The sequence below is a fragment of the Drosophila busckii genome, chromosome X, assembly GCF_011750605.1.
Source record: "Drosophila busckii strain San Diego stock center, stock number 13000-0081.31 chromosome X, ASM1175060v1, whole genome shotgun sequence".
Lineage (NCBI taxonomy): Eukaryota > Metazoa > Arthropoda > Insecta > Diptera > Drosophilidae > Drosophila > Drosophila busckii.
Window position 1 is genome coordinate 2696199 of NC_046608.1, and position 26307 is coordinate 2722505.

The window sequence follows — 26307 nt, forward strand, 5'->3', positions numbered from 1 at the left end:
AAAACTTTAAATCTGATTTAATCAGCGTCAAAACATTGCATATATTATATATCATTATATATTTATAACAAAACATCAAATCCTAATGTAAGGCAGTCTATCACATAACGTGTAAATCTCCCGTCTCTGCATGATGGTGCGTCTTGGGCGGCAGCTTGTAAGGCCGCACAAACTTCAAGTTTGTCTTTAAGGATTCAGGTAACATTTGCCTAGGCAGCAGACAGCGTAGAAACACATAGGTCAGATAGCCTGTAATGCCCCAGATGCGCACTGGTGTGGCTACAAAGGCGGGTGAGCTATAGCCACTTCGGAATTGAGTGTGGCGAGCGGCGGCTGCTGTTAGCAGCGTGTTCAGCGGTATACTGAAGGCTTCCTCCACCTCATCCCAGTTGAGTTTTAGCTCAGAGACATGAAAGTCTTTGACTACACCTATAACTGGCACGATGGGGCCGGTGCGTGGAAGTTTTATGGCATTGCTTTCGCCCCAAACATCAACGCGTTCGCGTCCTAGACCAATTTCTTCCTCCGTTTCACGCAGTGCACAGTCGACAAAGCTGGCGTCAGTGTCATCACGCTTGCCGCCGGGAAAGGACACTTGCAAGCTGTGCCGGCGCAAATGACGTGAGCGGCGTGTATACAGCAGCGAGACTTCATTGCTGGAATCAACAAATGTTCATAAACATTGCGACCCACAAACCTTTTCGATAGGTATTCTTACGTTTCACGCTCTAGGCATAGCGCAATTAGTACGGAGGCGGCAGAGTTTTCATGCCTGACAGCGGCTGGTGCCATGCTCTTGGGACGCTCCACAACAGGCAGTTTGTTAAGTTGCTCCAGGCAACGCTGTCGCTGCTCAGGCTCAAGGAGAAATTGCTGATCAGCTGTGCTGAGCACTGGCACAGCTGAGGCTACATTTCTGCTTTTATTTTTGGCTTGTGTATAAGCTGCTTGCATCAGCGGTCGCAATAGGCGTGCATTAATGGAAATGGAACACATCTTACTACTTTAGTAAGTGAAAATGAATTATGTAAACAAACGGATGTAAACAAACAGAACATTGGATGACAGTCGTCAGCTGGTCAATTGAAGTTAGCGTTTTATAATAGCTGCTATGAATGCAAATGTAAAGCGCCAACGCAATTGTTGCAATGATTGTAGCCTATAATTGCAGTTAAAACATTAAGTTGAGAGTTTTTTTTTTTATTAGTCTCAACGTCTTTTACAAACAATTTATCGTTCAGCCCCCACAAGTACAACAGCTGATATCGAATCGATTCACTGCCAAACACGTTGGTTTTTATTGTGTGATTTTAATTTAAGTAGAATGCCGCCCGATAATCAAATAACCAGCGACAGCGACTTGGATTTAGTGCTGGAGGAGTTCAAGTTGCGTCAAACGCGGAGAGATAGCACAGGCCCCAAGTACAGATGTAGTATTGCCGGCTGCACTGAGAGCTTTAAGCGCCTGGATCATTTGGATCGCCACGAATATCATCATACTGGCATTGTGAGTAAAAGTTAATAATGAAAGGCGCTGCAACTAACTTTAAATTTTTTTGCAGAAGAAGCATGCCTGCTCGTATGACGGCTGTGACAAAGTCTATACCATATTGACGCACTTGAAACGCCATCTGCGCAGCACACACGAGCGTCCTGGCGATGGAGCACCACAAAAGACAGTCAAGTGCCAGCTTGAAGAGTGCAGCAAGATGTTCACCTCTGCTTGCAACATGCAGCGCCATATGCGTGAGGCCCACGAAGCGCCACGCGAGTATGCCTGCACACACTGTGAAGCCAAGTTTAGGCAAAAGATGAAACTGCGCCGCCATGAGATTACCCAGCACACACAAGCGTATCCGTATCGGTGCAAAAAGTGCGCACGTGGCTTTTACCAACAGTGGCAGCAAGAGAGTCATCAACGCAGCTGCAAGCTTTATTCGTGCCCCGCCTGTGAGCTGCAGTTTGACAAATGGACTCTGTATACAAAGCATTGCCGGGAGACGCTCCATGGCCGTGAGCGGCATAAATGTAAGCAGTGCGAGCGCAGCTACGACAAGCCCAGTGACTTAAGTAAGCATGTGCTAGCCAAGCATTCAGCTGATGAAAAGGCTGCCTTTACTTGCAGCGAACCAGATTGCGGCCGTAGTTATGCATATGAGCGTAATCTGCGCCAACATATGCTCACCACACACTCGGGTATGCGCTTTGAGTGTCAAGCAGTAAACTGCGATCGTTGCTTTAGCAGTGCTCAGAATCTAAGTAAACACTTACTGCGGGATCACACAGCTAAAGAGCGAAAATCTAAGTCTAAGTCACCTTCAGCTACAGCTGCAGCTGTAAAAGAGAAATCCAATTTGCGGGAATCAACTAAGCTGACACGCAAGCGTCGTCGCGATGCTGGTAAGCCAGTGCGGTCGCATTTATCCAAGCTTGCCTGCCTAGTGCTGGAAAAGGATGTGGACAAAGAACTACGTCTACGCCAGCCATTGGCATTAACAACTGTTGCGCAAGAGCTGGAGGCAGAGCTTGATGATAGCGTCATGGAAGAACTGCTGACGGCAACACTTGAATCTTAACATAGCTGAAAACATTCCCTCGATAAACTCTTTTTTGTAAATTAAATAATTTGTAGACAACTTGATGTTATAAATGTAACTGTTAATTAAATTATTGAACAACTACAAGGAATTAATAATTTTGCGGCTGCGCATCTGTTCTAACCAATGCTCATATTGCTGTTGGGGTGTCTGTGGCTCAGGCTGGTAATAGTGCTCTGGCGGCGTACCCTCCTCCAGACGCACAAAGTAGTGACAATGCTTATACTCTACGCGTCCAAAGCGACCGCGAGCATGCCGACGCATTCCTTTGAACACGCGTCCTTTGCCAACAAACGATTCCGCTAAAGAGACAAACAATTGGTCAAAAATGTTTATAAAAGCTTAGCTTGTGTGGACTTACCAATCCAGAGATTGCTTTTGTATTCGACATTGTGACGCTCCTGTGCCATTTGTTGTGCCTCCAGTATGGTCTCTTTGACATCCGTGGCTCCTTTTTTAAGCACAAAGTCAAGCTGTTTGAGTGCCTCATCCACGGACATGCCACGCACAAAGGCAGCTATATACCACATCTTGTCAGGACTATACTTGATATTGCTGCGCATGTGACAAATGTACTATAATCAAATTTGGATTAGCAAATTATGTCTCGGCAAGGACTAATCTATGCTTACCGCATTGCGTGGCTCTTCATCCTTTTCCTGCGGCGGATGCACCGTCTTGTTATATTCCAGCCATTTCTTTGGACCATAGTTGTGTTTATTCCACTTGGCACACAGAGCTCCATTGGCAGACGTGTGCAGACCGCACTTGTCGCCGGTGTCACCGCTTTGCGTCAATGCTGGCGCCAGCGCCTTAAGCTGTGTATTTGCTAGCAGTGGCCTTTGTAATGCCAACAACTGCATTGGTCTAATCAGTTTATTCATGGTGCCGTTGTTGAATTAAAATAAAAATATTAAATTTAGTTAAGGCAACGGAATCGGCACCATTTGCTCGCGTAACAACAGCTGGGGAAGTGCCAGGGCTGCGTTACATATCTTGTGCGTTTTTTGTCAGGGCTACATTCAAAAATATATACAATCTTTCGTTTGCCACTTAAAAAAATAAGTTATGCAGCATTATTGAAATTCACTAATTGCAAAACAAAAAGATCGCATGTTTTACCACAAAAACATGAAGTGCAGCAGCCGTCAACGCAATTGTTTTTGCTAACGATAGGTTGAAGCGCTTTTACCAGGGCTGCTATAGCTATAGTTACAAATTCAAATGTTAACGATTTACACTACAGCAAAACATTCAAAATTAAAAAAACTATTAATAGTACAAATGGTTATATGTACAAAAGCGGCTAGAGATAGTTTCAAAATATGTATAAGGTAAGTTTTTTCCATGCTATAATATACAAATACTTTTATTCAATATAAAAACATAAAAAATATATGTATGTAAACTGTTTATTTAAACTTGGGTTTGCTCTTGGGCGCCTTCTTTTTGGTCTGCTGTGTTTGCTTTTTCTTATCTGTTGCTTGATAAGTGCCATGCAGCTTGTCCAGCCAGCCCAAAACGCCAAAATTGTAATTAAACCTGTTCAAAAATAAATAGTACTAATAATATTGAATATATGTAAAAATCACCAAGCTTACTTTGCGTGATGATAGTCATGGAATCGCACGGAATTCGCTGACCAGGGAAAGCTATAGCCAGTGTGATCGCTCATGGAGTTAACGACTGCCAGTGAAATCATGATCCAGGCAGTGGTGACGTGTGTGCCAAGCAAGGACATGGACATGCCTACGGGCAGCAAATTGGCCACCACATGCTCCACGGGATGTGCATAGAGTGTCATGGCCGCCACAGGTGCTGTCCACTCATGATGCTTCTTGTGCACATACTTATAGATAGACTTGTGATGCAATAAACGATGCGCATAATAAAACATAATCTCCTCCAATATCACAAAGACCACAAGATCGCGCACAATGCGCCCAAAACTGGGCAGCACACGTATATCCTGGCTATTGCGATGTTTAAGCAACAACTCAAAGAGCACCCAAGTGGTCACTAAGTTCACCACACTGAGATTAAAGCAAACCACTTTGACGGCTCGCCATAGTTTACCCAATTCCACAGGCTCATTCTGCCCTGGCTGTATTTTATATTTACGCAAAAACTTTGGACGATTTGTAATATCCATGAGTGTAAATATTGCAGCATACAGCCAATAAACGACGAAGACCACAGTGCAGGTGCCAAGCACCCAAAGCTGCCGAGGATCATCGCCAATAACATCAAGCAGTGTTGACCAACTTGCCTGTAGCTGTTCGCCGGCGTAACGCCAGCGTATGGCAAGCTTAGAGAGCATTTTAGCGGCGTCCATGATGCAGCTGAGGCAACTGTCAACTGTCCCGGCTTCAGTAGTAGTATTAACTATTTACGCTTTATACCATCGAATACGCTACACATAGCAAGGCATTTGGGTTTCGATGCCAAAAAGTATTTTTTTTTTATCACAAGCAAAGCTTACACATTAGTTATCCAAACTTTGAAGCAGCGCTTTAAAAAATGTATACATTTCATTTATATTATATTCAATGAAAAATTTGCAATCTTAATGTTCCGATGAAATACATTTTTGCTTGTTTAGGTTATTCTATAGTCACTATAATTGAATTCACTGCTGTTATATTGCTTGATAACTGATTAGCCGGTCTTTTGAGTTTTTTTTTAAGCTATATTCGGTTATCATGACTTGTCGCAGTCTATACATAGCATAATATAACAATTGCTAGGGACTTTATAGTCATAGATTAAAGCTACATGTTTTTTTTTAATACAAACAAACTCTTGTGCCCAAAGTTCAATACTAAATCTGCAAGTGTTGCTTGATTTTATTTTTAAATTTTTTGCTGATTTTTTTTTTGTTTTTCGTTTTGTTTTTGTTGTGCTTTGTGTGAACTTTGTGTGCTTATGTATTTTTTACATCAAACGTACATCAATATATTAACTACACTACTTAACTACTTTTTCTTTTCTCTCACATTTACATAAATTTGGTTTATGATATTCATTTTAACAATTCATTTCTTGCTTTGCATGGGTTTCTGTTGAGAATTAGTTATAAAAATCGTTACTCGATTTTGCTGCTCGCCTGCATTTTATCACAATTAATTATTGAAATGCTAGTCAAAAAAAAAATAATAATAATTCATTACATACGGAATAGCAGTTAAGACAGGCTAGTTTAGAAAAAAAATCAAAGACGAAGAAAGGCACGAAGCGAACGCAATCGCAAACGCTGGCGCCTGCGCCACTTACTTCATGGTAGAGTCGGGAAAGGCATCACGGGGGGGCACAAAGCTAAGCATCATTATGTGGCGCGCATAGGATTTTGTGGCACGGAATAGCGAATCAGTGCCATGCAGGCGATCAAGCACGCCCAACACGCCAAAGCAGTTGTTGAATCTGTCAAAACAAAATTATGTTAATTGAATAAAAATCAGTCAATTAGTCAATAGCTTAACTCACTTTAAGTGATGAAAGTCATGGGCCTCGGGGCTGGGAAAGAATGGCAAATGATAGCCAGAGTGTGCATTGAGTGTTGATAGTATGGCCAATGCAAACCACATCCAGGCGGTGGCCACATGACTACCCATAAGGAATACGCCCAAAAATGGCGGCACTAGATTGCTAAATATATGCTCTATAGGATGGCAATAGATAGCAGTCACAGATATCGGCGCAGTCCACTCATGATGCTGCTTATGGATAAATTTATATATGTGCTTGTGATGTAGCAGGCGATGCGAATAGTAAAAGCCCAGCTCCTCCATCAATATGCAAACGGTAAGTTCAAAGCAGACCCAATGGAATGTGGGTAGCTCCCTGATGTTACTCAAGCCACGGACCGACATCAGTTTATAGCTGAGAAATGCCAGCGGTATGCCCACAAAGATTTGATTGCAGATGACTCGCCAAATGACCTTAAATCAATTGAAATCGAAACTTGATTAACTTAAAGTTTGTTCTGTCTCTCTCTCTCTTCTTCTCTTCCCTCTCTCTCTCTCTCTCTCTCTCTCTCTCTCTCTCTCTCTCTCTCTGAAGAATCTTTGCCTACCTTTAGCAAACGGGCGGTTTCGACGGGCTCATTGGTGCCTGGCTGAATTTTATATTTACGCAGGCAGGCTGGTCGATTGGTCAGATCCATAAATGTATATATGCCGCCCACACTCCAGTAGACAATCATTGTGAAAATGGTTGTGCCAAAGACCCATAACATCATGGGATCATCGCCTGCAAAAAAGAAAAAAAAAACAGAAACAAAACAAAATGTAATGTAAACACTCAACACAAGCTAAAATTCATTTACACCTACAACTATTACGACGTTTATATCTTCTTGAAATCTAAGCAAGCGTTGCGTTATTTATGGACTTGAGTAATCATAAGCAATATTTACTTATCATTATCTATGGCTTACGTTTTCATTGTATATATTGCAAAGCTTACCATGCAAATTGTTCCTAAATTTACTTTTAAATATTTAAAGAATTTAACTGTTAGCATAAAATACATATATTTTGTTCAGTTCAGTTCAGTTTAATTTGCATATTTTTAAATTTAATTAACTACGCATTTTAAAAGTACTTTTAAATTAGTCGAAATGAAATGATTTTTTTTTATGTGAGTATGCAGTTTGCTTTATTATAATTTTAGTAACAATATAACTGCAATAAGCGTTAAGAATCGAGTATATAAAAATTTAATCAAAATGCCTCACGGTTCGGGCTTTTGTTTGTGCACATACGTATGTGTGTGTGTGTGTCTGTAAAAATTAGTAAACAAAACAGTTGCCGCTTATTGTTGACTTTGTGCGCTTTTGTCGTTGTGAGGCAAAAGTGCAATTTGTGATATCTGTGCAGAAACACACACACACACATATAGTTTTAGATACATTTGTATGTATATTTACATAAATCCGTAGCAAAGTCTTGAGTGCATGCGTACTCAAAGATACAAACAAGCACACAAACACACACACACATACATACACCGCCAAGAATTTATGTATCTGCGCTTCACTTACCAAACTTGTCAATAAACTTGTCCCATTGCGACTGCCAGAAGTCTCCGGAGGCGCCCCAGAAGCTCTGCAAATGCCTGGTTGGCAAATAATAGAATTCATTAAATTTATCCATACAAATATTTTAAATTTTGAAAATTATTTGTTTTTAATTTGTACTGTTTTGTATTGAAAATAAAACACAATTTCGGCCGTCAGCGGCTGCAAGGCAACTGAACAATTGCAAAGTGACGAATGATGGAGAAAGCGCAGCCTAAACGGCAAAAGAAAACATGAAACAGCTGATCATGCTATACAGAAAGAATATCTGTATTCTTTTGAGCTCGCGCGCTCGTTTACTGGCTCTCTATACATTAAGCTTAAAAGCTGTTACTTTGAGCTGAGACAGCACTGCGATCAACGAACAATTACAAAGTATCGATACTTTTCAGATCTGTTTGCGACGGCGCGCAATTTAAATGACTCTTTGCATGAAACGGAAAAGCAAACTTTAAAACGGTTTTAAGCTTACCAGGTGAGAACATTCCGAAACAGTATAAATGCGGCTAAAGCACATGTTATAATAAAGATAACGCTATGCAGCGATGATAGCCATAGCGGACTGTCCACCTCATCCGGCGTGGGCATTTGCTTGACATTCGCAGCGCCTGCCGTTGGGCCCCCTCCGCTTACATCGAGGGATGTGTGGGCGGCAGTTGGATTAGTACCGGCTTTTATATCGCCATTTATTTTGCTAGCACTGCAGTTGCTGTTATTTGGCGGCTTTTGGACAGCTGTTGCAAATGCCGGATTATTGGACATGATTTACTGTTACCAAACTGTCCTTACATTCGTTTTAATATTCAACAAATTTGTGTCTTGTGTTGACTTTGTGGCACCTGTTCTAGTGTGAGTGTTGTTGTATTTGTTGTACGTTTTGTTATGCTTATTGTTGTCCTTGACATTTAAAGCACTTCGATTTTTTCCCGTTACTGTTAGTAATGTTCTATCTCCAAATTTACAGACAATGCAGGAAGCATTGAGTCATAATAAATACAGCGCATTTATTCTTATTTTCTAAAGTGTGCAACAAGAATTAGCTCTTGTACGTCTAAAATAGTTGATTATTTTTTTAATTTTTTGTTTTGTATTTAGTTAAAAGCTCCCACTCACACACACAAACACACATACTACACATTACACTGAGCACACAATCGATTAGCGATATGTTATCGATAGGCGTGTATTTAACAGAGCTCACAGCTCCCCGCTGTTTTAACATTAGCAGTTTTTTTTAATTATGTAGGTTGACACTTCCGAATTGCCAACAAGTAACTTTGTCAACGAACTTGGGCGTGTGAAGCTCCAAAGGAAAACTCATTGCTTGTTTTATTAAAATAAATATTTGTATAATTTATAAAAACCACATGGTACTATCTGCGTCATTCGATTTGAGGTACATTTTGCTATCAATTTTGGTACATATTGTCGCACTTTATATATATTTTTATGCGTATCCTGTATATTAGTGTATATGAGATATAAAAAATATTGTGCTGAACACTGCTATCGACGCAGTCGTCCTTGCAGTCGCTCACATCGCAGGCACATATCCACAGACTTTGATTTCCAGCATTTGTAATGAGCGCAGGCGCCGCAGCCGTCACAACGTTGCACTTTGCGCTGCCAGGGAAAGATCAGCTTGGCGCTTTTGCAATACTCACAGACAAAGGCGCGACCCAGGCAAAGCTAGAAAGAGACAAGAGGCTGTAGCACTGAAGATTGACAGAGAGAGAGAGAGAGAGTCTAGATGGCATTACCACGCAATTGTTTACATGTTGTTCACTGAGTGTAATAAGTTGTTCGATGGAGCGGATCATGCTGTAATTTTGCACATCAACAAAGTCACACATGGACCACAAATCTGGTTCGTTGGTAATATGCAGCGGCACGGCAGCAAAGAACTCTTGCTCTCTGTAAAGAATAACAGAAAAACGTTAAATGCATGGATGAGAAAGAGAGAGGAATACACACATACCTTTTAGCATAGCGACAACAACCAATAAAGTCCTTAACATATTGCAGCTGCTGCCGACGTCGACGCGAGCGTGCCAGGACCTTATGCATAGCGTACAGCCGCGCATTTAGATCGGGCACATGAAAAAGCGGGAATGTATACATTTGTTCAATCAGCCGGTAGGCAAAGGAGCTAACTGGATAGCAGTGGAAGTCCCAAGATTGTAATATTTTGGCAGGTATGGCCGACAACTGTTGGCGATGGCAACCAGTGCACAGATATTTGCCCAAATAGTTGCAGTAGCGAAAGTGATGTTGATACTGACGCGTTACCTGCATGCCACACCCGGCGCAGCGATAATGTTGTTGCTGCAGCAACTGGGAGCGACTGACAGGCGCGTGCTCCGTAAAGATGATTTGTTGACGTGGTGGCGCCCAGTTTTGTGTGCCGCGCAGCAATGCGCAATCCTCCAGCTGCTGCAGTTGCTGCTGCTGCTGTGGCTTGGGTAACGGCAACAACTGCTGCGGTGCATCCTGTTCGGAAACTAACCACTTTAGTTCACATAACTTGGGTAATTGCTGATCATTGAAGCGCGAGATGAGTTGCAAGCCCACAGCCTCAGCGCTGTTGTTGTTATCGTTGTCATTGTCATTGTCACTCGCATAGGGCAACAGCAAGCCGGCAACATCTACTGGTGCAGCAGCAACAGCAATTGGTTGCTGTTGCTCATGTCGCCGCCACTTGACATGCTCTATAGCAGCAATGCATGCTTCCGAAATGGCGAAATGAGCATTCTCCTTCTCCAGCTGTGTATTGTTGTTGTGCGAGCATCGTGACATTTGCAAAAATGCCGTTAAGCTTTGTTTGTCCAACTGACTGTCGCTGCTTAGAGAATAGGGAGTGCTGCTGCAGCTGACGCTCTGACTGCTGCCAATGTCCAAGGGTGCCGTGGTGGCAACAGCAGCGGGGCTGCTGTTATAGTCCAGCATGCTGACACCTTCGAACAGCGATGGTTGGCGGCGCTGATCCAATTTTCGTCCGTTCACAGGCAACAAGCCATCAAGCAAACTGGCCGCCTGTTCCGATTGTCCTAGCAGACTGTTGTACCAACTGGTGTAGACAGGCGTCGCACTAAAGAGACTGCTGAACAAATTGCTGATGCACTGCGTCGCCTTTACAGGCGCTATTTCTGCTGGGGGCGGTGCAGGCGGCAGCGGTGTGCTTAAGCTGCTTTTGCTCTCATCCGTCCAGATTTTAATGTCATCACAGTTAATTAATTGTATGCGTTGTTTTGTCAAGTGACTGCCGCTGCTGTTGCTGCTGCTGCTGGCGCTGCTTAGGCATTGCGCTGGCAAATGCAACTTTAAGCTAGGCAAGCTCTCATAGCGTCGCAGCTGCTGCTGCTGCTGCTTAATCTGGTACTTCCTGGGCGGTGACTGCGAGCTGCTGCGCCGCTGACGCCACTCTAGTTGGTGTAGCAAGCTGCGCTGATCCAGCTGTATGGCTGTCAGGCAAACCATCAACGCCGTTGCATAATTGCTTTGCCTTAAAATAGCTGTCGCTTTGGGGTAATAGCAATACAGCAACTCTTTATCCGCCAGCAGTGTTTGTATGCAACGCGCCAGACAACGTTGATCCAAGCAACTTGCCACCCATTGTTGCAGAAACTGCGATGTGTTGCTAGCAACAATTGCTGGCAACTGTTGTTGCTGTTGCTCGTTAAGACGCAGCAGCTCAAAGTCCTCAATGAGACGCTGTAAAAAGCTAGAATTGTTATCATGTTTTGTGACTCACCAAACCACAACTAAGCAGAGCTCAGCTGTTATTGCTTATCAGCACAACAAGAGCAACACACATACATACCTGCAATCCATCGCCACCGTCGCCAGTTTTACTTGTGGGCGGTGGCACTAGGCCTTGCATTAGTATCTGCACACATGTCTGCACCAGTTGCTGGTTACAATTGTCGCTGTGCTCCTGCAACCATTGATTGCTAAGGCGTCGCAGTCTCTCTAGTAATTGCTGTTGTTGCTTTAGATCGCGCTGACGTCGATGTGTATCGCTGCTCCATGCTGGTGGTATGTCTTTTGTTGTTATTGTCGTTGTTTCTGCTGTGCCAGTGGACAACATTTTTGATTTTTTTGCAATTGCAATTGTGCTTTCATGGTAATAATAAATCTAGAGTAATAGTATCGACTGCACATTTGAGTATCGAGTATTATTATGATTGCAGTTTGTTTTATCAACAATAGTTGCAGTTGCTAATATTAAGAAACTACATATCATATTATAAGTCTAATTAAAATATATAAAACTATTTAATCTGATGCGTGAATAGCATAAATTAAACAAATAATTCAAAATGCGTACTAAGATATCGATACCTACTCACGACTGACAGCGTTGCCACTTTTTTAATAAAAACAATTAAAATTTTAAATGTTGTAGGCAAAGTGAAATTACTTTTTATTTCTTCACAACAAAGTACAAATTTGAATATCTCGGTTACTACATTGCTAAATTACTGATGTTTCTTGTCATCTTTGACAGACTTGCCCATGGGCTCATCCTTAAAGTGCAGAAACACGAAGGCGAACACAAATACGCCAATCATCATGGAGAAGGCGCTGGTGTAGTAGGGGAAAGCGCTGGGTATGAAGCGCTCATACTGTGTATGCTCCAGTGGACGTACCGAGACCTGTGTGGTGTTATATAGATGCGTATAACCTACACGATCGTAGTCCACCTTAAACTGATAGACGCCGTAGACATCGGGTATCTTGAACTTGGCCTGGTAGCTGCCGCCCTTGGTCTGCTTGAGGGTCGTGCGCACGAAAGGATCAATACGCACAAACTCCAGCTGTATATCATTTGCCTTAAATGCTTGCCACTTGCCTGCCACCAGCTCCTCGATGGCAATGGTATAGACAACAGGATCGGTGATGGTATAAGCCTGCTCTGGTGGATTACGTTCGCCCTCCTTGTTGTGATGCACGGAGGCGACACGTAGACGACCGCTCTCACCAAACACCCACTGGCTAATTGACTCGGCGACGGCACGATTACCGGACATTTTGTGGAAGACACCGCTCTGGGCATACTGCACGGCCGTAGTGAAGCTCTCATCAGAAAAGAAATACAGCGAGCCAGAGAAGACAACGCGTGCATTGTTACGTGCCTGTAAGGCGGCGATCAGCAATGTGCCGCGGCCCACAGCATGTGGATAGTCCGATATGTTCGAGTCCGGATTGTAGCTATAGGCACTGCTCTCTGCGGTCAACAGCTTAAGTACCAATGGATTCTCCTTGTCTGCAATGAGTCCAGTGCCGCGATACAGCAAAGGCGCCGCTTCCGCTTTACGATTATCCTTGCCGACCACACTGGCAGCATCGATCAGATTCTTCGCTGCAGTCAATATCGTGGTGTGGTCACCAGCATCGCTTGCATCATAGTTCAAGTGATCTATAACAGCTGCGTTTTCCTCATCTAATTCAAAACCGCACTCGGATGCAAATTCACGTAGTGCGTCGCCAGACTTTTCGCTGCCGGCCACCAAAACATTGCCACCATCGTCCACAAATTGCGCTAGACGCTCCACGCTGATGTCGCCGCCAAATTCCTCAACGCTGGGCGCAAAGATTATCACATGTTTGTATAAATATTCGCCATAACGGGATAATAGCAGACTAGAATCATCGGCCAATTTATAAGTCAACTTGAAACCACGATCTGTGTCAAAATGAGATGGCAATATATTAACATTGTACACGTCATACGGCTTGCCGGCTTACCTTGCAACCCCTTAAAGAAAATTGAATGTGTTTCACGTATGGCCAAATTGTCTAAAAGAACTAACGTATTGGCATCGTTGTCGAGCACAGCTTGGCAATTGCTAATAGCCAATATGGCAATCAGTAAAATTTTCCACATTTTGGAGCCGCCTATAATTTTTATTTTATGCTCGTCTTTTCGTTTAGTGATGACAGTTGATTGACTCGATATAGTTTTTAGTTTGGCATCGATAAGTATTTGAACTCTTGGACGCTGTGTATGTTTTACTCGCACCAAGCTCAAGCTGTTGGAGTGCAACTCGAACGTCGAACCTCTTGCTCGCAACCTATGTTGCTGCGCTGCTTGCACGAATGTGAAGCCCTCGCCTTTTCTCACTCGCACTTATTTCAGCCGTACAATACTATTCCGGATAATACTCGCAACTTGCGAGTCGCAAGTTTGTTGGTCTGCTCGCACGATTTTATTTTTATTGTGGATTAATATGTGCTAGTTTGTGCCGTTATTTTATACTTGCTGTCGAAGGGGGAGGTTGTGCCGAATTGTGTACGGGTTATTTTTTATTTAAAAAAGCAAAATAGTGAATAATAGTGAACTAGTAATGTAAAACAAAACTTGCTGTCGAAGCCAATACTCGTGTACGCTGTCGCCGGTTTGAGCAAAAGACTCTGACGCCCGTGTGCATTTTTTTTCTTATTTAGTTTTGTTCGAGTTAAACATTTTTTTCATGTGCCTAAAGTGTTATTTACTGTGTGTGCGACGCTTTGAGAAAACTTTGTTTAGATTAACGGCAGCACAAAATACATATACACAACAATTGGCCAAATTACAAATCAATAAATATGTTAAGCAACTTGGCTGGGTTTGTTGTTTGTTGCTTTTGTACGTGTGTGTGTGCATGAATTAACGGGCACCGCGCCCAAAAATTAATTTAAACAACAACACACACAACCAATTTACAATGAAACAAAATGAGCGCAAATTCATGTGAACAACATAATAACAAAAACGTCGCGTAGGACGCCAGCCGCCAGTCAGCATCAATTGCAAGAACAACAAACACAGCAACAGCACCAGCACACGCAACAAAAATAAGAAACAACAAGAGCAATGTTTCAATAATTTGAAGCTTTAAGCTTGACGTTTATTTGCTCAGTTGGCTGTACAAGAAAATATAACCAAAAATGTGTTTTTTTTTATTTAAGCCAAAGTTGCGCTACGCATTGCTCTCTCGCTCATTCTCTTGACACCATGTTAACGCTCTTTGGCGCTTACCTGGTGGCTTGATGAGTGTGTGTGTGTGTGTGTGTTTGAATGCGCTCTCTTTGACTTACGCTCTCTGGCTTGGTTTTTTTTTTTGGCAGCTAATATTTTAAAGTAACGCTTAGTGATCTTGTTCTTGTTGTTTCTTATTGTTGTCAATCAATTAACTAAGCACTTGGAAGCACTAAATATTCACTCAGGTAAGCTGGAAGCATTTGCAACAGTTTCTATTCAAATAACATACAGCACACATTCCAAACTTCTCTTTTTAACTGCATGTGTGTGTGTGTGTATTGTACATAGATTTGTTGTTGGCTGAAAACAGGTTTAGCTAGAAAAAAGTATCTGCCGCTGTCAAAGACACACACATACACATACACACATTTGTAGTTTACATGCATGCAACTTTAATTCGCGCTCATTGTCTGTTTGTGTGTGCGTGCGAGTGCTCTTACGTGTGTGTGTATGCGCTCACTAAGGTGGGGCAGCGCGCTTACTTGACGAGATCAGCGCAGGCAGCGGCGTCGCTGCCGACGCGCAATTTATATTATTTGTGCGCTGCTGCTTTTCATTTGCTGCTGCTGCTGCCATGTGGTCATCGCCGACGACGACGGCGGCGACGTCATCATTGCTGCGCAAGCGTTACGCGCCGACGACGACCCAAAATTAGCTACAGCATTTGTTTTAATTGGAGGTCACAATTCATAACTTTAGAGCCCAAAAAAAATGAAGCTTTTATATATTTTTAACATGCAGCTCGCCCAACAACGCTGCCAGCATTAAAAATATGTCATCAATGATGACATCATCACACATACAACACAACACAACACAGAGCAGAAAAGTGTTAAGCCCAGGTGTACTCTATAAATGTTAGGTCGCTGTTAAGCCGCTGTTAAAGCTGCTGACTGTTGAAGCTTAGCTTTGTATACGAAACCAAAAGTAATGCCTCCAAATTTTATGGCGAAGCAAAAGTGTTGCTATAATTATGCGACCAGCATTTATAACAATTACAATTTAGATTGATGCTGCTGGCGTTCAATTAAAAGCGATAACATAACTGTAATTTGTTGTCTTCAACAAAAAGTAAAGAAAGCGATACTTTGAGTGGTGTGAGAGTGTGAGAGGGAGAGAGGGAGAGAGAGAGGGGGGAGGGCTGCTTCGATTCCATTGCCTATTATTTATTCTTTAGTCATTTGGATATGCCAATTTGAATTTCTCTCGCTCTAATTGCTCAAGTGTGACTTTAGCGTAGTAACAACAACTACATTGTTTTCATTATTATATTCAAATTCATATAGCGACAAATACATATGAAAAGTATGTTCCAGCGCAAAAGAAAAACAAATATAATATATATGTATTTAAATAAAAAAAATACGTTTTTATGATATCATCGATTTCAATTTCTTGTTATTCTCTTGGGGTACGCTGCAAGATTTATGCTAATGTTTACTTATATTAAAAGCGAAACGCCCAAAAATATTTTCAATTGAGCCCCCCCCCAACTACATAAATATACAGCTATATATATTTATATATATATTGCAACGTATATGTATTTAAAGTGATCTACATATATCGATATGTTTATGTTTGTAGCAAAGCTTTTTTTTTTTTGCATCTGTTCGTTGCGTATCTCATTTGCTACTGTGGGCCAAGTGACAGTGGAAAGAAATGCGCATTTTTCGAGCAGCTTATAGTTAATATTTTTATTTTGTTGCTAGTTTTGTAATAATTTTAATAAAATTGTTGGCAGTTGTTATCTTTTCATGCCATATTTATGCTACTTTGTGCCACTGTGCGCCACTGTGTGTCTGATTGCATCATTTGCTGCTGACGGCTGCTTAAAAAATTAACAAGAAAGAAGAAAAAAAAAGAGAATAAATTCTAATAAAAAGTCAGCTAATAAAAACCGCAAAATGTGCGTTAAATTCTTCATTTTTTTTTTTAACTTGAAAAGCCATAAAAAAGAGCGACAAACACCAAGAGGCATGCGCAGTGCTGTTTGATGTTAGTTTGTGCCTTCAATGATGTCATTTGTACACTTTGTTGCATGAGGGGCAACGCCAAATCCTTTTAGCCGGCCTATATACTAAAAAAAAAACAACAACAACTAAATCAATAGAAGTGCCAACAAATTTTGACTCACGGCACAGGAAATATGCAAAACACACACACGCGTGCAAATAAATAAACAAATAGAGCTGTAAGTTCGAAGCACAACAACAACAACACAGCAACGAATAAACATATTGCTACAGAGCCGGCGAAAAATGACATCACCAACAAAAACAACAACAATAAAATCAACAATATTGGCGTCATCAACGTACGTTACGCCTTGACTGCTGTTGACTTTTTGCTTTAGTTTGGTCCTGCCTGCTACAAATAAATAAAATAAAACAACAACAGCTCGGAATTGTTGAAATTATTGCTTAGTGTGTATATAAAAAATAAATTCGTTTAATATTATAATACTTTAAGTTTATTTTTGCTTCCAATTACTTTGCATGCGGCGCTGGGGCTTTGAATTCGTAGCAAGCGTTTTGAACTGTAGCTTTGAGTTATAACTAACTGATGTGGTTTTTACCTGGAACGTCTGTTACCCACGTCTGTCCGAGAATCTCAACACGTTGTCGAGTCGTCGTTTTTGCATTTGTTGTGGCTTTATTTAGTTGTTGTTGTTGTTGTTTTTAAGGCGGTTAATGTTTGTTTGTTTTTGCAATTGTTGTTGTTGGTTTTTGCGTGTTTTTTTTTTATTTTATTTTTTATTATCATTTGCGGGCATTTATTACCGTTGTTGTTGTTGCCTCGAGTGCATTGCACTTTGAAGTGTCGGCCACTCAATCCATGCACCACATGTGGGGCACAGTTGCTAACATAGAAAAATAAAAATTTATATTAAAGCCAAGCCAGCAGTGCAGCTGTATTTAAATATTTCAAAAATTATGTTATTTATGTTTATAATTTTCAACTCGTAACGCCACAAAACAATTCATAAAGTCAACTTATTTCATATTTATGGGTGTGTCCACGCTAATATTTAAAGCAGACACACCTACACACACGCACACACATGAAAAGAAAAGCAAACATACAAATGTGTGAGTAAGCAGCCGAAATTGTAGCTTAAGCTATGGAAAATGCTTAAGCCATTGACACAAAGCTTAAGGGGGGGCAGAGAGTGAGTGACAGCGCTTAAGAAAGAGAGAGAGAGAGAGAGCAAGAGAAAGAAAAAAGTTAACAGTAAGATTGATTGAGATCAAATTAACCCATTGTAGGCCGCTTGAAAAAAAAAAAAATTTTGGTACAAGCTGCAAACTTTTCTAACTATTTTAGTTTCAAAAAGTCAACGTTTCAAATTTGAAATTTAACTTAATTTTCAGTTCTTACTGCATGTTAAATTTAAATTAAATTGTTGTATGTGAATTATTCATAAATCTTATTAAGTGTTTAATTAAAAAATATTTATACAAATAAGCAGCAACAATTAAAGACTATAAACAATGAAAAGCAACAATACGAGTTATTATTAAGTGTTTATCTTTATCATAAATTAAATCAGCATCAGATCAGACAAGTCAGATCAGTTTAAAATCATTTACATGAGTTACTGACCTTGCAATATTCCAAGTTAATATTATAATGTTTGTAATGCTTTTATTTGTTCTGTTGTTGTAACCTCAAGTTGCCGCTTTATAAAATTCTTATTATGAACTCTTCTCCTTTATTATTATTTTTTTCAATGTGGTCTGTTGCCAGCTGCTGCAGATGTCATCATCAGGTTTCTTAGCTTCGTTGTTGTTGTTGTTGTTGTTGTTGTCATAAATGGCATTAGCAACGTTTTTGCAGTGCATTGAACTTTCTCTGTAGCCGCCCAGTTGTGCCACCCACTAGGCCAACCCCATGGGAGGTGGGCGGGCATTTGCTAATGCAAATGTTAACATGCCGACCTGAATATTTATGTTTATGCCTCCGTCGTAATTTCTGTGTATACTTGAGCCTCATAATACGCATTTGTGGCTGAAATTGCTGCAAGTCAAATTGAAATTAAAATGTATGCAATGCACATTGCATTGTTATTAATATTAATTGTTAACAGCTTGAGTCAAATTTCTCAGCGCATTAAATACGCAAGTCACGTTCATAACATAAGCTTTAGAAATATTTATCTATACGTGATGTATAGGAATTAATTATTTATCGATAATTATTGCTAAGCAAAAATACCTAAATAAAAGCAACAAAATAATTAGCTATAAAAATTATGATAAATAATTAAATGCACTTTAAGTAGAAAACAAACATTTAATATAAATACATTTAATATTCATAGGGAAATACAGTAAATAAAAAATCTATAATAAAAAAAAATATTAAAAATAAATAAATATGATAATACATAAAAATAATAAGCAAGTAAATGCAATAACAAGCGCTATTTATTTATAAACTCTGCAGCTTTGAAACAATTCATGCACTTTAGAGTTTTAATGTCTCAATTGGAAACAATTGACATCAAGTTTTGTTTTCCAGCTTGTGGGTGGAAAGTGATTCATTCAGCATATGAACAATGCTGACCACACGCAAAAATGCAAAAGTAAATTGAAACCCCAAAAACTAAAACGAAGCAACAAAAAAACAAAAACAAAGTGTAGCGTATATAAAAATTGTTTCAAGCCGGTGGTGGATTTGTCATGCCAATGCAGTTTGATTAGATGAGAAAATGAAACGAGACGACGACTCGGCACGAGACACGCATACACACACATATATATGTGTGTGTGTGTGTGTGTGTGTGTAAGGGAGGGGGTAGGTGCCGGGACAGCCGGCTGTGTAGCAAGTTGTATTTGAGTTGAGTCCCAGTTTTCAGTCGCGTGTCAAATAACTTTGCAGTTGAGTTCCGAGGGTTGAATGCAGGAACAAGCAGGAAACGACACACACACACATACACGTGTATGTGTGTGTGTGTGCAGAGTTTTATGAAATTTTGGTAGCAAAATGTAATTTTGTTTTTGTTTTGTTGCTTGCTGCGCTACTTGGCCCGAAAGCAAACATTTCATTGTTGTCTGGACATGGAACAGACTTTTTGCTCTATTTACTTATTGTCTAGCAGCTGCTGGACCTACAACACACCCCCCCACCCGCCACCAGTTCCACTCCCGCTGCTGCTCTTGCTCTAAGCTGCTCTTTTGGCTGCCCATAGTTTGTGCCTTTGGTTTTGCTTGCCTTTGCTATTGATAAATGGCTTTCAAATTAATTGCAGCCAATGCCAGTGACAACCTTGATGATGATTGTTGCACTGAGCGAAAAGTTGGCTGAGGAGCTGCGAAAATTCAGATCAATAAATAACATAAATTCTATTTTTTTTTTTGCAGTGCATATCGAACTGTACAACACCCCCATATACATTTAGAAAATTGTGCTTCAATTTAGTAAAATTTATTGGCATTTAATGCGCTTCAATGCGGGTAAACAATTTGAAAATGCAACGCTTGTTGGGCCAAGGGGTTGGGGCAAGGGGCAGGGAGGAAACAGCATCTATAGAATTTGCATTTCGTACAACAGTGCGTATGCGCAATATACAAGCAATAGACTAATGAGCACAGCTAATGATTCACAGCTGTTGTGCAGTGTGCGCGATAGAGACAGCAAGAGAGAGAGAGCGCGTAGAATTAAGTTAAGCTGCTTAGCTTGACAGTCAATGCAGAAAATCAAGCAAAGCCGCTGGCTGAGAATCAAAAGAGCAAGCGGAGGAAGATATAGAGAATGCCAAAGAGCTGCAGACAAGGGTCAAGGACAGTAGTGTGCATAAAATAAAAGCTCGCAATGCGACAGAAAGTTCATAACATAAAAAAAGTGAGGCATGTTCAACTTTAAATGCACTTTGACACACAAATTGCAGTAATTTCATATAAATTTAAACTATTTAACATACAGATATACGAGTATATAGCATATAACAAATATGAATCATTTAGCAATGAGAGTTACTGACTTACAGTTGCTCATACAGACAAAAAATTTTGCAGCTTGCTTGTTTTTTTTTTTTATAAGCATAAAGTGTATACAAAATATTTTACTGCTGATCTCAGACTTAAATGCAGCTGTTTGTTAATAAATAAACAATTTATTTCTGCTTGATTACATTAGCTGATAGGCAAAAAAAAAGCACAAAATGTTTATATTTATTCTAAAAATACAAATAAACATCATTGGCTAACTTAGTTGAGTATGAACTAATTTTTGTCAGTTTGCACTTTAGCTGCAACATTTGTTGCATTTGTTTCTCTCTCTCTCTCCCTCTCTCTCTCTCTCTCTCTCTCTCTTTTCTACCCCCAGCTGCGTTTGGTTCTCGATTAATTAATTAACATAAATTATCAATTAAAATGCGCTCGCCTTGGCAAAGTTAAGGCCCAGAGTCAACATATGGATGCATATAGGGGTTGCAAGTATGTGCGGTAGGGTGCGTACCCGCAGTTGCTGCACGCCACCCTTCAGCGCGATCATGCAACACATCCCACCCCACCCCACACCCCTTGATCAGCGTCAGCTGGTGCAACACCCCTAAAACTCGAAACTCAACTCAACTAACGGGGGTTTCTTTTCTTTCTTTGGCTGCTTTAACAGTTTTCAATTTTCGAATTCGAATTTATTTTTTTTTACAATTTATAAAACTTTTCATATATAAAAAAAAAATAGCTACAAATAAATAAAAATTGCATAATTAACATTTAAAAGTTTAAAGGCATTTTTCAATTAAAAATGCCAAATTTACTAAATGGCAAAAATGTAAATTACAAAAAAAAAAAAATTACATATTTTTGCACTTTTATAAATATTGTTGCTAATATAAAAACAACATGCATTAATTTGATTGCCAATTTAAGTAGTGTTTACATTTATAGCTAGCTTATATATAAAAAAAAAAAAAACAAACAACTTAAGTTGAAGTTGCTTTTTGGTTTGATTGCTTTCAAATTTCCACGACGTAGCGACTGCTGCTCGATGGACTTATGGAATAATAGCTGTTCTCTGAAAATAAATAATAATTAATTATATTATTTAAAAGCAATTAAAGATATATTTGTTGTGGTCACCTTCATCGCTATCAAAGCTATAAAAGTTGTCATCGTCGCGCGTCATGGAGCGTCGACTGCGACGCGTTGCAAGCGGTGCCAAAGCGTTTGTTGCACTCGTCGCTGCTGCTGCTGCTGCTGCTGCCGCCACTGGCGTAACGCTGCGTCGCTGCTGTGTGGCAAAGCTAAGCGGCGAGCCATATTCGCTGCTGCGACTGCAATTCGAATTCTGACGATCCAAGCTCTGATCGTTGCTCAGATTGTTGTTGTTGAGATTATCTGCTGTGGTAACTATATGTGGTATGGGCTTGTTAGTGGGCGTCAGCTCTGCAGCTGGAGTTGGAGTTGGAGTTGGAGCTGGCGCAGCCAACGTTGTCATGCTGCTAAAGCTGAACTCATAGTCCTCGGCGCTGTGCAGTCGGCGCGGGCAGCGACGCGTTGTTGGCGCGCCCTCGAAGCGCGAGATCAATTTGTTGACCTTGCCCACATCCGCGGGATGCATGCGCTCGTTGTAGGTGAGACGCAGCGAGCTGGTCTTGACCAGCGGCTTGCAGGGACGCTGCTGCATCGAAGCGCTGCGTGCGGGCAGCGCTAGCGGCGGCAGCACAGGCAGCGGCGGCACTCATCATAGATGGGCGCTTCGCACTGCTGGGCGCGGCAATGCAGGCGCACGACGTAGCGGCAGCGGCGGTGGCGGCGGTGAAGCGGAAGGCGGACGCTCTGCCTCTGCATCAGGCTCATCCTCCAGCTGCAATGGCTGCTGCTCCATTAAGCTCTCGCAGCTATTGTCCTGGGCGCGTATTTTGGTCAAAATGCTGCTGCTGTCGTCCTCCTCTGCCTCGTCGCTGTCGCAGCTGCTGTCGGCAGCGGCAGCGGCAGTAGCAGCAGCGCTGCTGATGCGCAGCACCGGCGCATTGCGCAGCGCTTCATCAAAGTCCGCAAAGGCGGCGGCGGCATCATCGACGCGCTCGAAAATGTCCACGCTCTTGGGCTTATAAAGAGCAGGTGCTGGCCAAGCTCCGGGCGCCGACTGCTGCTTGAAGCCAGCAATGATTTCAGAGTTGGGCAGCCACTGCGATTGCGATTGCGACGGCAATGGCGACTGCGACTGCGACTGCGCTGCTTGCTTAGGCGAAGGCGTTGTGGCCACAGCTATGATCAGCGTCGACTCGAAGGCGTCGGTATGTTGCTGATGTATCAACACTCGCGGATAGTCTTGGGCATGCTGCTCAGCATCCTCGAAGGACTCGCTGCTCCAAGCAGTGCTCAGCTGCTGCTGCTGCTGCTGCTGCTGTGACGTCACTTCCAGTTCGCCAAACACTTCAGCGCTCTGCTCGCAACTGCTGAGGCTGCCACTGCCATCGCTGCTGCTGCTGCTGTCGCTGCGATGATAAGTTGCTGGCAGCTCCTCATCATCATCGATATCCACTGGCTCATGACCCACTGTATTCGGTTTGGGCGCTGCTGCCGCCGCCGCCGCTGCTGCTGCTGCTGCTGCTGCGGCGCGTCCGTGTGGCAGCAACTTGAGCTGCTGCAGCTTTTCATTTAGCTTCGTTTTCGTTTGTTGCATGAAATTCGCGCCCGCTGCGCTGCGTCGCTTGAAACTTTTGCGCCAACGCTGCTGCAGCTGCTCGTTGCCTGCGAAACGCTGCTGCAGACGGCTGCGCAGCGTTGACGTCGACGTCGTCGCTGACTCAGGCTGCGATTGCGACTGCGACTGCGCTGGCTGCAGCGATTTACGCCAAGTTTTTAACTGTTGCCGGAGCGCTTGCTGCTTGGTAAGTCGTGGCTGCGACGCTGGCGACTCCACTGGCGACTGCGACTGCGCAGACGCCGCCGCCGCCTCTGTGGGCATCTCAAGCGGCGGCTGACGTACTTTGGCAAATCTGCTTGCCGCTATGCCTTGCTTCTTGCCACGTTGCGCTGGCGCTGGCGGCGGCGTCAACTGCTGCTCCAGTCCACTCTCATCTGAATCGCTGCCGCGTCGCTGCTGCTGCTGCGGCTGTTGCTTCGACTCTGACTCCTCCTGCTCCAGCGTTTGTATTTGTATCTGATAGTTGTCTGCAATTTGGGAATCGCGCTGCGCTTGCGCCTGCTGCTCAACGCGTCGATCTGCCTCATATTGTTGCACATAATGCTGCACCTCGATATTATCGCAACGCACTGTTGTCTGCTTGGCAAACAGCTGCCGCAAGCGCAGCTCGCTTAAGCTCTTGACGCCGCGCTGCAGACGCTGACCGAACGTCGACTGCGCTGCTTCACCGCCGCTTGCTGCTGCTGCTGCTGGCATCTTAACGGGACTTATGGGCCGCGAGACACGCGCTGCGCTGCTATAAGGCGCATAATAGTCGTCGTCCAGGCTATTGGCGCTGCGGTAAGTGCTGCTCACGTTGGGCGCCAGCTGCTTCTCTTCCTCTTCTTCATACATTAGCGAGCTTATCGTGCTGATGCGCTGCGGCGTGCGATTGATAAACTGCGCCTGAGGCAACGGCACTGCCAAGCTTACCGCTGGCTTTGGTGTGGGCGTGCCCGTGCCCTTGTCGCCGCCATTGTTGTTGTTGCTGCTGCTGCCGCTTTTGGCGCCACGCTGCAGCAAGCGGCGCGCTCCTCGCAGCTTGGGCAGCGATTTGGGCAACTTGAGCTGCGGCAGCGCAGGCAATTTAGCTAAAAAGCAAGTGCAATAAAAAATAAATTATTAATTATTTCTATTTAGTAATTGGTAAATATTGCAGTAGTTTGTTCTCTTCATTTTCACAGTCCACAAGAAGTGGACTCCATGTTATGCTTACGACTCTGTTATGTTATCATAACATTTTATGTTAACAGCTAGAATCGATAGATCGCTACTCGATAAAATGGCGTCTCGATCGTTGTCAGCTGTGTGGCTTACAACAATATTCGCATTGAATTGGAAATTGCTACATAAATATTAATAATTAATGCTATAATGCAGCTTACAATAATTAAATTAAAAATTAAAGCACTGCATACAAATTGTTGTGCTTACCGCGCAGACTGTCGACATCTGACCAACGCTGGCAGAGATTGCGCAAATCGTTGAGTCCATGTCCATGTCCATGTCCATGTCCATGCGACTGCGACTGCTGCTGCTGCTGCTGCTGCAGCTGTGGCGCCTCCGATTGCTGTAGTTGACTCATTTACTGCGCTCGGCGTTTTGTTTGCGTTCCCAACGAGCAACTGCGTCCGTTGCAGTTCAGCATTTTCGCCAGTTTGAAGCTTGCCTATTGGTTTTGGAGGCAAAAGCTCTGTCGGCTGCTGGCTCGCTAATTGAATTAGTGCGCATTTTTATTTTCTTTCAACCCTTTTGTTTTGCTTTTTTCGCTGTCATGCCAATGCTAACTGCATTGTCCCTGTCTCTGACTCAATCGAGAATTTAGGTCTATGACGGTCTCGCTGCCAACAACTATTTATAGTCGCGAAAATTGGTTTCATTGACACTTCCGATGGGGCGGCCGGATGGGACAACCGAACCGCGGATAGTAATAACCGCAATAATCGATTTTCAATCGGTCGCTTCGTCGCTTTGTCTGTCGCTCAGTCGTTTGCCCCAAGCTGTGCGTGATTACATTCTAATGCTCTATTCAGTTTTGTATTCCAAGAGATTACAAGCACTTCTAACTAGTTTAATTGCTATTAAGGCCAACAACAACAATTTACGCATTGCGTGTGTGACACATTTTTGGGAAAATATATTTTCAATATATAGAAAAAAAAATTTGAAATTATGAAAATTAACTCATATTTGTAAACTAGATTCTGAGCAAAAAAAAAACTAGCTACTTTCTAGCCAGTTTGTTTGTATTTAATTCTCATATTAATAAAGTTCACTTAAAAATAGGCAAAGAAAAACAAGAACAAGCTTCAATATTCTTATGCCATAAAATATTTTAAGCTTATTAAAATTAATAACGAATGCTATTAATGCTATATAAGCTAGATTTATGGCTATTTGGCGATTTTGAAATTTTATTATACATTTTGCAAATAATATTTGCAATTGAAGTTTTTATATTTTCTTGATCGTCTTCTTCTTTAGAGTTTTTAGTTTTTTCATTCAATTATAATTCGATTAGAATACAATAAATTAATTAAACGTACATTGTGCATTCTCTCTCTTTCTTTTGCTGTTACACCCACACTCTCTCTTTCTAAGGCAATCAGCAGCTGCTCTATTTCGTCGTAAGAAAATTGCAAAATTGAAAACAGATGTGAAAATTAGTGCATGCAAAATATGCTTGTTAACAATTTGCATATTCACTTCTTTACTGCATAAACAAATACAAGCAAAGCATATTTATAATATTAAATGCCTAAATTGTTAGCTTAAAATAAACTTCAACAAATATGTATTAATAATTGCATTTTTTTCTTCTCTTTGCAGACACACAAACTGAAGCTGAAAGAAAAGTGAACAGTGAACTAAAACTAAAACGGGTTTCAAACTTTTGTGCATCGTTAGCATTTATGTGTAAAAAGTAGCTCAATGCCCCCCCTTTGACCCCCTTTGTTCCCATCAATTGT

At 41.9% G+C, this 26307-nt stretch overlaps 9 protein-coding genes across 13 annotated transcripts in view; 2 read left to right on the forward strand and 7 right to left on the reverse strand.

Annotated features, from left to right (window-relative positions):
• Positions 1-28: 28 nt before the first annotated feature.
• LOC108605174 (nucleoside diphosphate-linked moiety X motif 8) lies at positions 29-1060 on the reverse strand. The gene is made up of 2 exons (XM_017994760.1): positions 719-1060; positions 29-656 (listed from the first exon to the last, which is right to left on the reverse strand). The coding sequence occupies exons 1-2, from the start codon at positions 994-996 to the stop codon at positions 101-103; spliced, it is 834 nt and encodes a 277-aa protein (XP_017850249.1). The 5' UTR covers positions 997-1060; the 3' UTR covers positions 29-100.
• Positions 1061-1272: 212 nt separating this feature from the next.
• Positions 1273-2652, forward strand: LOC108605162 (zinc finger protein 85). Of its 2 annotated transcripts, XM_017994745.1 has the most exons (3): positions 1273-1507; positions 1563-2070; positions 2126-2306. In XM_017994745.1, the coding sequence occupies exons 1-3, from the start codon at positions 1325-1327 to the stop codon at positions 2221-2223; spliced, it is 789 nt and encodes a 262-aa protein (XP_017850234.1). In that variant the 5' UTR covers positions 1273-1324; the 3' UTR covers positions 2224-2306. The 2 variants fall into 2 exon arrangements, with proteins under 2 accessions (XP_017850234.1, XP_017850233.1); XM_017994744.1 differs by having other exon boundaries at positions 1563-2652.
• On the reverse strand, positions 2638-3557 carry LOC108605180 (39S ribosomal protein L22, mitochondrial). Its single transcript, XM_017994769.1, has 3 exons — positions 3230-3557; positions 2959-3172; positions 2638-2899 (listed from the first exon to the last, which is right to left on the reverse strand). Exons 1-3 carry the CDS (start codon positions 3479-3481, stop codon positions 2679-2681), a joined length of 687 nt encoding a protein of 228 aa, XP_017850258.1. The 5' UTR covers positions 3482-3557; the 3' UTR covers positions 2638-2678.
• A 448-nt stretch (positions 3558-4005) lies between these two features.
• Positions 4006-5460, reverse strand: LOC108605173 (fatty acid hydroxylase domain-containing protein 2). Its single transcript, XM_017994759.2, has 2 exons — positions 4199-5460; positions 4006-4139 (listed from the first exon to the last, which is right to left on the reverse strand). The coding sequence occupies exons 1-2, from the start codon at positions 4930-4932 to the stop codon at positions 4010-4012; spliced, it is 864 nt and encodes a 287-aa protein (XP_017850248.1). The 5' UTR covers positions 4933-5460; the 3' UTR covers positions 4006-4009.
• Positions 5461-5536: 76 nt separating this feature from the next.
• On the reverse strand, positions 5537-8729 carry LOC108605163 (fatty acid hydroxylase domain-containing protein 2). 3 transcript variants are annotated; one of them, XM_017994746.1, is made up of 6 exons: positions 8147-8729; positions 7639-7712; positions 6670-6845; positions 6081-6535; positions 5871-6017; positions 5537-5734 (listed from the first exon to the last, which is right to left on the reverse strand). In XM_017994746.1, exons 1-6 carry the CDS (start codon positions 8434-8436, stop codon positions 5683-5685), a joined length of 1194 nt encoding a protein of 397 aa, XP_017850235.1. In that variant the 5' UTR covers positions 8437-8729; the 3' UTR covers positions 5537-5682. The 3 variants fall into 3 exon arrangements, with proteins under 3 accessions (XP_017850235.1, XP_017850237.1, XP_017850236.1); XM_017994748.1 differs by lacking the exon at positions 8147-8729 and having other exon boundaries at positions 7639-7782; XM_017994747.2 differs by lacking the exon at positions 5537-5734 and having other exon boundaries at positions 5747-6017; positions 8147-8728.
• Positions 8730-9029: 300 nt separating this feature from the next.
• On the reverse strand, positions 9030-11814 carry LOC108605142 (run domain Beclin-1-interacting and cysteine-rich domain-containing protein). 2 transcript variants are annotated; one of them, XM_017994716.1, is made up of 4 exons: positions 11495-11814; positions 9653-11385; positions 9435-9588; positions 9030-9363 (listed from the first exon to the last, which is right to left on the reverse strand). In XM_017994716.1, the coding sequence occupies exons 1-4, from the start codon at positions 11759-11761 to the stop codon at positions 9181-9183; spliced, it is 2337 nt and encodes a 778-aa protein (XP_017850205.1). In that variant the 5' UTR covers positions 11762-11814; the 3' UTR covers positions 9030-9180. The 2 variants fall into 2 exon arrangements, with proteins under 2 accessions (XP_017850205.1, XP_017850206.1); XM_017994717.1 differs by having other exon boundaries at positions 9653-11395; positions 11495-11539.
• Positions 11815-12076: 262 nt separating this feature from the next.
• Positions 12077-13615, reverse strand: LOC108605155 (dolichyl-diphosphooligosaccharide--protein glycosyltransferase 48 kDa subunit). The gene is made up of 2 exons (XM_017994733.1): positions 13423-13615; positions 12077-13360 (listed from the first exon to the last, which is right to left on the reverse strand). The coding sequence occupies exons 1-2, from the start codon at positions 13559-13561 to the stop codon at positions 12153-12155; spliced, it is 1347 nt and encodes a 448-aa protein (XP_017850222.1). The 5' UTR covers positions 13562-13615; the 3' UTR covers positions 12077-12152.
• A 269-nt stretch (positions 13616-13884) lies between these two features.
• The window catches only part of LOC108605133 (neuroglian), a 33677-nt gene continuing 21254 nt past the window's right edge, over positions 13885-26307 (forward strand). The window contains exon 1 of the mRNA XM_017994700.2: positions 13885-13966. The gene's annotated coding sequence lies outside the window, so the exon portion shown is untranslated. The remainder of the gene's footprint in view (positions 13967-26307) is intronic.
• LOC108605139 (flocculation protein FLO11) lies at positions 21548-25445 on the reverse strand. The gene is made up of 4 exons (XM_033294351.1): positions 24773-25445; positions 22406-24429; positions 21787-22375; positions 21548-21721 (listed from the first exon to the last, which is right to left on the reverse strand). Exons 1-4 carry the CDS (start codon positions 24921-24923, stop codon positions 21663-21665), a joined length of 2823 nt encoding a protein of 940 aa, XP_033150242.1. The 5' UTR covers positions 24924-25445; the 3' UTR covers positions 21548-21662.

Bases quoted from the DNA above. Each gene is read 5' to 3' on its own strand.
- LOC108605174 (XM_017994760.1), bottom strand. From the start codon at position 996: ATGTGTTCCATTTCCATTAATGCACGCCTATTGCGACCGCTGATGCAA. The intron at 657-718 runs GTAAGAATACCT...TGTTGATTCCAG, and splicing joins CTATGCCTAGAGCGTGAAAC to CAATGAAGTCTCGCTGCTGT.
- LOC108605162 (XM_017994744.1), top strand. From the start codon at position 1,325: ATGCCGCCCGATAATCAAATAACCAGCGACAGCGACTTGGATTTAGTG. The intron at 1,508-1,562 runs GTGAGTAAAAGT...ATTTTTTTGCAG, and splicing joins AATATCATCATACTGGCATT to AAGAAGCATGCCTGCTCGTA.
- LOC108605180 (XM_017994769.1), bottom strand. From the start codon at position 3,481: ATGAATAAACTGATTAGACCAATGCAGTTGTTGGCATTACAAAGGCCA. The intron at 3,173-3,229 runs GTAAGCATAGAT...ATTTGATTATAG, and splicing joins ATGAAGAGCCACGCAATGCG to TACATTTGTCACATGCGCAG. The intron at 2,900-2,958 runs GTAAGTCCACAC...TTGTCTCTTTAG, and splicing joins CAAAAGCAATCTCTGGATTG to CGGAATCGTTTGTTGGCAAA.
- LOC108605173 (XM_017994759.2), bottom strand. From the start codon at position 4,932: ATGGACGCCGCTAAAATGCTCTCTAAGCTTGCCATACGCTGGCGTTAC. The intron at 4,140-4,198 runs GTAAGCTTGGTG...ATTTTTGAACAG, and splicing joins CATGACTATCATCACGCAAA to GTTTAATTACAATTTTGGCG.
- LOC108605163 (XM_017994746.1), bottom strand. From the start codon at position 8,436: ATGTCCAATAATCCGGCATTTGCAACAGCTGTCCAAAAGCCGCCAAAT. The intron at 7,713-8,146 runs GTAAGCTTAAAA...TTTGCCAACCAG, and splicing joins TTTCGGAATGTTCTCACCTG to GCATTTGCAGAGCTTCTGGG. The intron at 6,536-6,669 runs GTAGGCAAAGAT...AATTGATTTAAG, and splicing joins AAACCGCCCGTTTGCTAAAG to GTCATTTGGCGAGTCATCTG.
- LOC108605142 (XM_017994716.1), bottom strand. From the start codon at position 11,761: ATGTTGTCCACTGGCACAGCAGAAACAACGACAATAACAACAAAAGAC. The intron at 11,386-11,494 runs GTATGTATGTGT...AGCTTTTTACAG, and splicing joins ACGGTGGCGATGGATTGCAG to CGTCTCATTGAGGACTTTGA. The intron at 9,589-9,652 runs GTATGTGTGTAT...TATTCTTTACAG, and splicing joins TGTTGTCGCTATGCTAAAAG to AGAGCAAGAGTTCTTTGCTG.
- LOC108605155 (XM_017994733.1), bottom strand. From the start codon at position 13,561: ATGTGGAAAATTTTACTGATTGCCATATTGGCTATTAGCAATTGCCAA. The intron at 13,361-13,422 runs GTAAGCCGGCAA...ATTTTGACACAG, and splicing joins TTTCTTTAAGGGGTTGCAAG to ATCGTGGTTTCAAGTTGACT.
- LOC108605139 (XM_033294351.1), bottom strand. From the start codon at position 24,923: ATGAGTCAACTACAGCAATCGGAGGCGCCACAGCTGCAGCAGCAGCAG. The intron at 24,430-24,772 runs GTAAGCACAACA...CTTGCTTTTTAG, and splicing joins AGATGTCGACAGTCTGCGCG to CTAAATTGCCTGCGCTGCCG. The intron at 22,376-22,405 runs AGCGCCCATCTA...GTGCCGCCGCTG, and splicing joins TGCCGCGCCCAGCAGTGCGA to CCTGTGCTGCCGCCGCTAGC.